Below are 9,248 nucleotides of genomic sequence, written 5' to 3'. Positions count from 1 at the left end.
ATGTGTTTTGTGTCGAATCCGTTCTGGGACCTGAGACATTTTGACGGTCTTCACTCATTTGCATATTAATTCATAGTTCGTCGGAAGTATTGTTTTCGGTAGCGCAAATAGAGTGTTTGCATGTTTGTGTCGAATCCGTAATACAGAAGTATTGTTTTCGGTAGCGCAAATAGTGTGTTTGTGTCGAATCTGTTCTGGGACCTGAGGAATTGGGACATTAGAAATTTCAAGGTCTTTACTTCATTTGAATACCAATACGTAGTTGTAGTATTTTATGAATTTATTTTATTTTACGTGATTTATTAATTACTTCAGTTATTTCTATAGAAACCCACCTACAATGTAGATAGTAAGGGTACAGCTAAAAGTATGTTGTTACATTTACATGTTGATTAGAAAATGGCGGCTCGCGACGTTGACTCCATCAAGGTGATTGGTGGAATTCTTCACTCCCACCTCGCGGGCGTGGCCATCCGGGCACGTCACTTCCGGAGAGGGGTCGAGCTTCCGCCAATAGCAGAGGACGAGACATACGACTTCAACTTCCAACAGACAAGATACCTCCGTCATCCGGTGGAGATTAGAAAGGTGCATATGCAAAGCCTAAATACCTTTTGTATGAGGTTATTCTTCTTCCGAAAATGATTTCATCAAGTTGGTGGAACATATGATATAGGCCTGTTATTCTCACCAGCTTACGTTTCTATGCCTGTCAGACATCTTCCTCAGAGCTTCTGACTGGAGTACTGCTTCTCGTCGCTATGCGTAGCCAATGTATGTGGCGCTTTTGCGGTGAGAACACAATCAACAATCGGGACGAGGGGGGATACAAACTTAGCCACGTTTGGGATTATCTTCCCGCCGCAAAAGCGCCACCTACGTAAAGCGGCGAGAAGCAGTACTCCAATCAGAAGCTCTGAGGAGGATGACAGGCGTAGAAACGCAAGTAGGTGAGAAACATTACCCGTTATGTTAAAAGAAAATCGTAGGCTATTGTTGTTTTTTTAAAAGATCGTAACTTTTCAACCTTACCTTTCTGCAAAGATATTGATTGTGCTTTACAGTATCGGATCTGCAGTACTAAGAAGTCATTTTGTTTTTCAGGGAGACTACATTGTCACGGAATGTGACTACAAGACCAGGAAGCGCCCTCGTGTGACCATTGTAAGTCTATGCAGTATCTGTAGAACTGTGTCAGCGTAAAGTGTAGACTTTCACTTTATATCTGCATTTTGATGTTAAGGGTGTCTAGTATCAAGAATAGAAGTAGTCTCATACATGTACGGTTGGAGGGACCTAAACCTTTAATAGCACGGGACGTTAAGCTGTGGTCCACTGTTCATTGTGCTTGTCGAAAAGAGCTAGGGGAATTTCCCCAGTACAATAAACATGTAAATACTGTACATAGCGTCTGCCTTCTATGTCATGACCAGTGGGATCTTAGCTCTTCGGTGAGCTTAAACTGGACCTTCCTTTCTGTTATGTATACCAAATTCGGTTTGCTTTTTAAGACGATACAATTTTATGATTTTTTAAGACGATACAATTTTATGATTTTTTAAAATCCTTTTACACGATCATAAAAGAAATTTGAAAGAATTTTGAAGGAATTCTAAAAGAATTGATGTTTGCAATAAATTTTCTGTTATTGACTCCACGGCTCCCGTGCATGTTGTGTACGGGACAGTCGTTAGAACGTTCTCCCCCGCTGCAGGGCGGCCTGCCCACGTACCGTGAGATGTGTCTGGCCTTCCTCATCTACTACCCCCGGCTGGACCTGACGCAGTGCGTGTCCATGCCGACATACGCCGCCACACTGCGCTTCGCGAGCGTCGAGACAGTGCGTGAGGGGTGAGTGCGCCACTTTAACCATTCATTTTGCTTTGCAAACCAAGCAAAGAAACTAGAAAGGTAACATTTGCGTTCAGCGAATGCATAATGTTTACCTTCGCGTATGGTCTGTCTGTCAATTCTTACTCAAACACATTCATGGCATTTACAAAAATATTTCTTTGAATAAAATATTTCATTTTTTTTGGTGCAAAAATGTTACATAAAGCCCCTTTAAAATTGCCTATCTGTCCATCAAGATGCGTGTGTTACATGAGTAGGTTCTTATGAAAAATGATGCGTATTATGTGATCATTGTAATGGATGCATAACTTCATGAATAAATACTCTGTTTGTTTGTTTGTTTGTTTTTTTAGTTATTACGGTCTGGTAGAATCCCCGTCCGATCTGGCGGGGAGGTCCAGTGTGTGGATCATGAACAACATGAACTGGACGGCCGGGCTGGTGCGGCAGTTCCAGGACCACGCTCTGCGGGCCAACCACTACTTCTTCTGCGAGGACCAACACAACCAAGTCCCGGTGAGTCATCTTCGGCCAACGTTTATGATGTATAACGATATTTCATGACATACATGTATTTGTTAATTTGACTACATATTTTAAAGGCATTCCAATGCAATTTAAGGGTGGCAAAACTGGCTGTTCAAATCTATTTTTTGGCCATTCTTTCAATGTAGTAAGTTGACTAAAAATCTGATGTCACTGAAAAAAAACGGTTACATTTTTTGTATTGTACGCTGGTTCTAGGTATCTATTGGTGGTACCCAAAAGATGAAGAGTCGACGCCTCACACAGCGTGCTTTAATTAATGCTATTTCAAACGCATCAGGTATAAGATGATAACGAAAGTGTGCTAAAAATTGGTTGCTTGTTTTGTGTCGTAGACGCCTCTCGTGCCTTGTTTTGAGCTTATTTTAAATGCTTAAAGTATAAAATTATGACGAAAATGCGCTATGAAAAGGCAGTAGGTATCAAGATCAGACACGTTTCCTTATCTAGAATATTTCTAGTTTTGCCGGCCTGAAAAATTGCATTTGATGCCTTTAACAATCACTAGCCTCACAACAATCTCAGCTAGTGACAGCGCTTGTCTCTTTCGCAACAAGACGAAATTCTCGCTTTGCTCAATCCCCCGTAGGCCTGATCCAATAAATGAATGAGCTTCATTTTTTGATGTTGTGTAACCCTCTTCCTGTTTGTACTTTGTAAGATTGGCCAATGGCCGCGGGGAGAAGAGAGAGCTCCCATACCAATGACCCGACCTTTCCAACCGAAGACCAGCGCCTGTCAGGTCTACGCTAGTGGAGGTGAGGCCGCCGCCAACCGGCACGTCTGTCCGTTTCTCACCCTGGTGTTGATAACGTTCCGTACTGTGGTGATGCTACTCACCGTACTGTGATGTCTCCGCCCCTGGGGCGTTGCCAAAATTAGCAAACAGTTCCAGTGTCATAAGATGGCCATTTAGAAAGTGAAAGATGGTCGATTGTGCTTTTGCATAACCGTTCTTCATAATCTGTTCTGTCAATGCTGGCAGTATAAAAATATGGCAAATTTTGCTTTAGATGAAGGGTTTACTATATTTTAAAGGCGTCTTAATTTTGAAGAATCTTTAAGGAAAAGTATGATGGGATGGGAAGTTCTAATTGTTTTAAAGACACCTTTATACATTTACTTACTATATATACAACTTTATAAATACCAACATTAGTTTACATCAGAATCTTCTCACTAACGGTTTATAAGTGTTGGGTATTTAGAATAAGTTGTATGGTCATAGTTGGAAAATGATGCATACGGATGCTATGCAGAGTATCCTCTGAATGGTTCTAAGATGACAAGTTTGGGATGCGGGTACAGCGGCACTAACACTGATATAGATTCTGAAGTTATTCTGAAGTATTATAAGTAAAAACCTTGTGACAACCACCGTAGCATCACAGTTGTACAAGATTAAAAGAAATGAGGAAGCAATAAATGGACACAAGTTACACACGGCTCTACCATGGAGAAAGCTACGTGATATTTCAATGACAACACTGCCACTCCATGAGTTTATAATTATCACAATAATCCCAGCATTAAGAAATGTACGATATTAATACATCAATCTATTCGAACAGAATGTAAAAAAGTCCATGATTTTAAAGCGTTAACCCCATTGCTACAATTGTCTTTATCAATCTATACAACAAAACTATTGCGTATCCAGGTCAAATATATCAACATTTTCTCTGTCGTCATTTGTAGAAGCTGTCACGTCATTTAGAGACAAATGTTATTTGTAGTTAGAAGAGCATTTCACAATGTAGAAATACAATACAGCATTGTACAAACACAACGCGGCATTGTCCTGACATACAGTCATAACTTGGACATCCAAGATATCTAAAGGTTCAGAAAAGGATATTCACAGATATATTACCAAAAGTGTACTGAACAACCACAAATCGGTTGGTAAAACAATATCTGCTACAGATAAACGTTACAAATATGGAGGAAAATACCCTGGGTGCCAAACTCGTTTTGGGCCGCTACAACTATAGGGCCAGCCAAATTCTCCTCGGGCTCAACTCCCCCGTAGCAGTAATTTAGGTAGGCAGGCGAAGTGCTCTTGGCTGCCGAAGGAAAATGGCCAACGGCCCGATACTAGTTTGGCACCTAGGGTAGGAGGAAAAGCATCAGAACACCATTCCATAACTAAGTTCTGCTTATTGTTCTCGATGACACTGTGTCATACTCTCTTTTGTGTCCACCTTCTCAATCACAAACACTTAGAAATGTAGTGACATCTATCAATAGTCTATTACACTATGAGTCAAGTTACATTCACCGTCTGAGTCTGGCTTATGCTTCACAGAAGCCGCAGGTTGCTACTATTCTTCACAATTATACTCAAAGGTTCAGTAGTTTACTACGAAAGGGTTTTACACAATTCCATTTTTTCCCCAAATCACGTAAACAGTGTAACTACAGTGGAATAAGCCCAAGACTGTGCAACACTATTTGAGTTGCTAGCCCAACAAAATGCCATCCTAGTTCTTTCAATTTTTGCCGGGCTCCTATATTCCAATGTAGACCTGGGTTGTATATGTAGAAGCGCTAGCAAAAATTAACTACCACGGCAGCCAGGCTACCAAGTGCCTCCAATGAAGTAAGAAGAAATCTCCAAGCAGATCCCACGGTGGCAAGACAGTAGCCTGTTTACCAGACCTATTTTAGCTCCCGAGTCTACATCCTCATAACAAACTCCAGAACTCCGACTCGGGAGCTAAAATAGGTCTGGTAACCAGACTAGCAAAATAGTATCACATTGACACTCCTCTGGCCAATGGATACTGCCTTGCCACCGAAGGACCTTTGGTGGCTAATGGACACTCCTCTGGCCAATGCTGTCCTGCCGTCGTAGGATCTGCTTGGAGATAAGTAAGGACTAAGAAGAGGGTCTCAGCCGCCACACCCTCCACAGCCACCGCACCCGCCGCAGCCCCCACACCCTCCACACCCGCCACAGCCCCCGCACGCCCCGCACTGTGCACCAGCACCCGGGTACTGGTAGATCGGGATGGGCCGCCCGTATCCTGCTGCCAGGATCATCAGCATGGTCTCAAACTCCATATTGCTGTAAACAGGCATAGAACAGACAGAAAATCAGAAATATCAGAGAATTTCAAATATTCAAATATCAGAGTTGTCAGCCAAGAACTGAGAACTGAGGTGTTAATAACTCGTATTTTCCAAGAACTGTCATAGAGTGGAACTTGTTGCCACCAAGCACAGTTGGGGCATCATCACTAGACAGCAGTTAACAACTCCTGCAGTTAGATGTGCAAAGGTTGGGTGTAACAGGTGGTTCGGTGGTTCATCTGCCTTGGTGCCGCCTCTGTGGCTGCGAAGCTGGTGTGTTACGCCGAAGGGTGGTTATACAGATACAGAAGTGTTTGGGGCTTTCGTGTATATATTGGAACAATTACTGTAATCTAATCAGTGATATTATAACACATACTGATATGCACCAACACAACACATGCTGGGTCTCCTTCAACCATGACCTATCTATAAATCTATAGCCCAAACCACCTCCCACTCTTTAACAACCTAAACCAGCGCCACCCAAAACAATACTTCCGTCCCAAAGTATTGAATCCTTCTTGAACAAACTGACAAATGACTGCAGTTCCAACGAAATGTGGCTGAATCGAGAAGAATTTTTTTTTACCCCCACTTTGTAGAGCGTTGGTCCTGATCACCTGATCTGTGCGCGTTGCTCTGGTGCTTCTGTTGTTGTTGTTGTTGTTGTTGTTGTTGAGGGTGTGGCTGGTTACAGGAATGGTGCACGTGGTGCTGTTGCACCTGTGGTGTCTGGCGGATAGACTTGGGATTGCAGAGCACCCACAACACCGAGATAGCAAAGGCGAGGGCTATCGCCTCTGGGACGTGTTCCACCTGAAGAACGAGACAGGAACGTTTCATGATTTTCGTTTACAGAACTATCATTTTTTATGTTTTATCTGTCTATCTGTAGTTTTCAGCCAACCGTTTTCATGGAGTATCGATGTGCATGACAGTGCTCCTCCTATAACCAGCTCCGCCCGTGTGGCGTTGCCAAAAGTAATGCCACTATGGGGTTTGTGGATTTACAATGTAGAAATACAACGCAGCATTCTACAAACAGAAACGCGACATTCCTGACGTACATTAATGACTTGGACAATTGCAACGAGAAATTGGTAGGTAAAATAATATCTGCTACATATAATGTTACAAATAATGGAGAAAAAGGGGTCAGAACACCATTCCGTAACTATGATTGTGTGACGTACGTGTGCGGGGATGACAATCTTGCCGTTGGTGATGTTGACGCTGACGCAGTCCATCTGGAACGTCATGCCCTTGTCTCTCCGTACGGCCAGCTGCCAGCCCTGCTTCCCCTGCAGGCTGTAGAAACCAACCTGTGCCGATACAAACGGTACATGTGGTACCGGTGTTCAGTACAACACGAAGGCGCTAGAAACATGTACACATTTTCAGCAGACGTTAAATGAACTACAAAGGTAACATTTGCAAAGCAAATGCATAATGTTTAATGTTCCAGCTTACCAAAATACTGCTCTGTTTATTGTCACTCAAACACATCCATATATAACATAGGGTGAGCGGTCCCTCTAGCTCTATCCTGCTACATAAAGTGACCCAACACTACAGGGTGACTGCTACAGCACCAGTTACCATAGTGACAGTCGTCTGGTCCAGGACTTTGACTTTGTTTAGAGCAAAAACGTGTTGTACTTTCAAGTCCAGTCTTATTAGCATTTAAGTAGTCACAGTAACACATCGTCATCACATGCCACCCAATCAGCTATTTCCAATAATTCCTTATTGGCAGCCAGCTTTTCTTTAAAGCATTTCTTGTCTTTACAAGACGTAACGGATAAGATGTAGATTTTACCTTCAAATGTCCGGGGTTCATGGGGATACCCTTCACGCCCTTGATGGGCGGGCGGCCGTCGATGGACGGTACTCCGGGCTTGCCGGGCACGCCGGGCCGGAAACCCTCCCACTTCCCCACGCAGATGCCCCAGTCTGACTTCCCCTTGATGAGAATGGCACGTTCCCCTGACGAGTGGTCTAATGTGCAGTAGGCTCCCTCATCTGTAACCTGTAGTATATGGTGTACACAAATCAGGCAGATCCTATGGTGGCAAGGCTGTAACCTTCGACCAAAGGAGCTAATGGTCACTTCTTTGGCCAAGACTTTGGTGGTTAATGGTCACTCCTTTGGCCAAGGCTTTGGTGGTTAATGGTCACTCCTTTGGCCAAGGCTTTGGTGGTTAATGGTCACTCCTTTGGCCAAAGCTTTGGTGGTTAATGGTCACTCCTTTGGCCAAAGCTTTGGTGGTTAATGGTCACTCCTTTGGCCAAGGCTTTTGGTGGTTAATGGTCACTCCTTTGGCCAAGGCTTTGGTGGTTAATGGTCACACCTTTGCTATTGTTACAGCCTTGCATATATATAGGATCTGCTTGGAGATTACACGAATTGCATACAATTCGTCTCAGAGATGTTGGTTGGATCTGCAGCTATTACAAAGACACATCCAGGTAATGAGATACACAAGAAACTGGATAGATTTTTACCAGTTTTCTTGTTTACTTTAAAGACATAGAACGTTATATTTAATTTTGTATTACATTTTTAACACTTTTGACACCAAAAATTTTCTTTACTTTATTCAATAGAGTAAACCATCTAGACATACAGTTTACATTCATTTGATTGTTCTTTCCTAGTAATAAGATTTAACGTTATCTTCAATGCGTTCCGTTAGCCCATAAAAAAGTAATTTCAATTTAAAAAATTTAGACATTTGAAAATCTAAACGATTAAGAATTAAAATTAGATTAAATGATAAAACTTAGAATCTTAAAAAATTTAAATCTTTTTTGAATTTTAATTCAAAATTTTTTTTTAAATTCTAAAAAAGACCTGTTGTCTGGTGGGCAGTGTGTCGGGGCCGATGAGATGCGCAGTCGCCGCCATGTCACTCTCTCGTGCGTACACTTGAATTGCTGACATCATCAGTTCCTGTGAGTGGATGACGCGCACGGTGAAGGCGACGCACCCTTCTGAAATCCGGGGGTACACCCTATACGGGGAAATCAAGATTCATGAGGTCGTAAACAAACAATGACAGCCTTCAAATCCTCCCATTTCTTTCAGAAAGAGGATATATCCTCTACTTTCTTTCAGGAAGCGGATATACCCCCCCCCCCCGGCCCCGTTTTTAGAGAGGATATATCCTCAACTGTTCTTGAAAGTGGATATGTCCCCTTGTTATCAGAGATAGAATATATCCTCACCGTTCTTTAAGAGGATATGACCCTTGTTTACAAAGAGAGGATATATCCTCAACTGTTCCTAGAGAGAAAATGACCCCCCTTGCTTTGTTTTCATAGAGAGGACATTTCCTCAACTGTTCTTGAAGCGAAGTATATATCCTCAAATGCCCTGAATGATCCCAGCTTTGGTTGAGGATATATATCCTTTCTAAGTCATAAACTCTTGAATTCGAGTTTCCCAAAAGTGCAAATAATAGCTCAGAAAGGCTGCATTTTCATAAAATGGAAAACTTTCTTGTTTATGAGTAAAAAATAGATTTTCCCTCAGTTTGGAATCTGTTAATAATATTATCATGATCTTAAACCATATGGTTTATGAGGCGGCGCCCATCCCCGTTTCTGTAGCTCTACGATACATAGCCGTGGCGACTCTTGATTCGGGCTTACATTGCATTACCCTCAGCTGAGGGTAATGCAATGTAAGCCCGAGTCGCCACGGCTATACGACACACAATTGCACAATTGCTTTGTACACTACCGGCATATGTTCACCCCCCCCCCCC

The 9,248-nt window shown here is 42.5% G+C and overlaps 2 protein-coding genes across 2 annotated transcripts in view; one reads left to right on the top strand and one right to left on the bottom strand.

The window, feature by feature from the left end:
• The window catches only part of LOC109478659 (DBH-like monooxygenase protein 1), an 8,614-nt gene extending 4,177 nt beyond the window's left edge, over positions 1-4,437 (top strand). Inside the window, exons 8-13 of the mRNA XM_019780325.1 lie at positions 147-231; positions 397-588; positions 1,105-1,164; positions 1,688-1,851; positions 2,208-2,370; positions 3,062-4,437. Coding sequence (XP_019635884.1) covers positions 147-231; positions 397-588; positions 1,105-1,164; positions 1,688-1,851; positions 2,208-2,370; positions 3,062-3,250 — 853 coding nt within the window. The 3' untranslated portion in view covers positions 3,251-4,437. The remainder of the gene's footprint in view (positions 1-146; positions 232-396; positions 589-1,104; positions 1,165-1,687; positions 1,852-2,207; positions 2,371-3,061) is intronic.
• An 858-nt stretch (positions 4,438-5,295) lies between these two features.
• LOC109478658 overlaps positions 5,296-9,248 on the bottom strand; it is a 40,051-nt gene continuing 36,098 nt past the window's right edge. The window contains exons 5-9 of the mRNA XM_019780324.1: positions 8,333-8,492; positions 7,298-7,507; positions 6,672-6,800; positions 6,068-6,294; positions 5,296-5,470 (exon numbers count right to left, since the gene is read on the bottom strand). Of these exons, the coding sequence (XP_019635883.1) occupies positions 5,296-5,470; positions 6,068-6,294; positions 6,672-6,800; positions 7,298-7,507; positions 8,333-8,492 (901 nt within the window). The remainder of the gene's footprint in view (positions 5,471-6,067; positions 6,295-6,671; positions 6,801-7,297; positions 7,508-8,332; positions 8,493-9,248) is intronic.

This window comes from Branchiostoma belcheri, unplaced genomic scaffold (assembly GCF_001625305.1).
Source record: "Branchiostoma belcheri isolate BF01 breed outbred unplaced genomic scaffold, Haploidv18h27 scaffold45, whole genome shotgun sequence".
In the NCBI taxonomy this organism is placed as follows: domain Eukaryota; kingdom Metazoa; phylum Chordata; class Leptocardii; order Amphioxiformes; family Branchiostomatidae; genus Branchiostoma; species Branchiostoma belcheri.
This window is presented reverse-complemented; position numbering and strand designations above follow the sequence as displayed.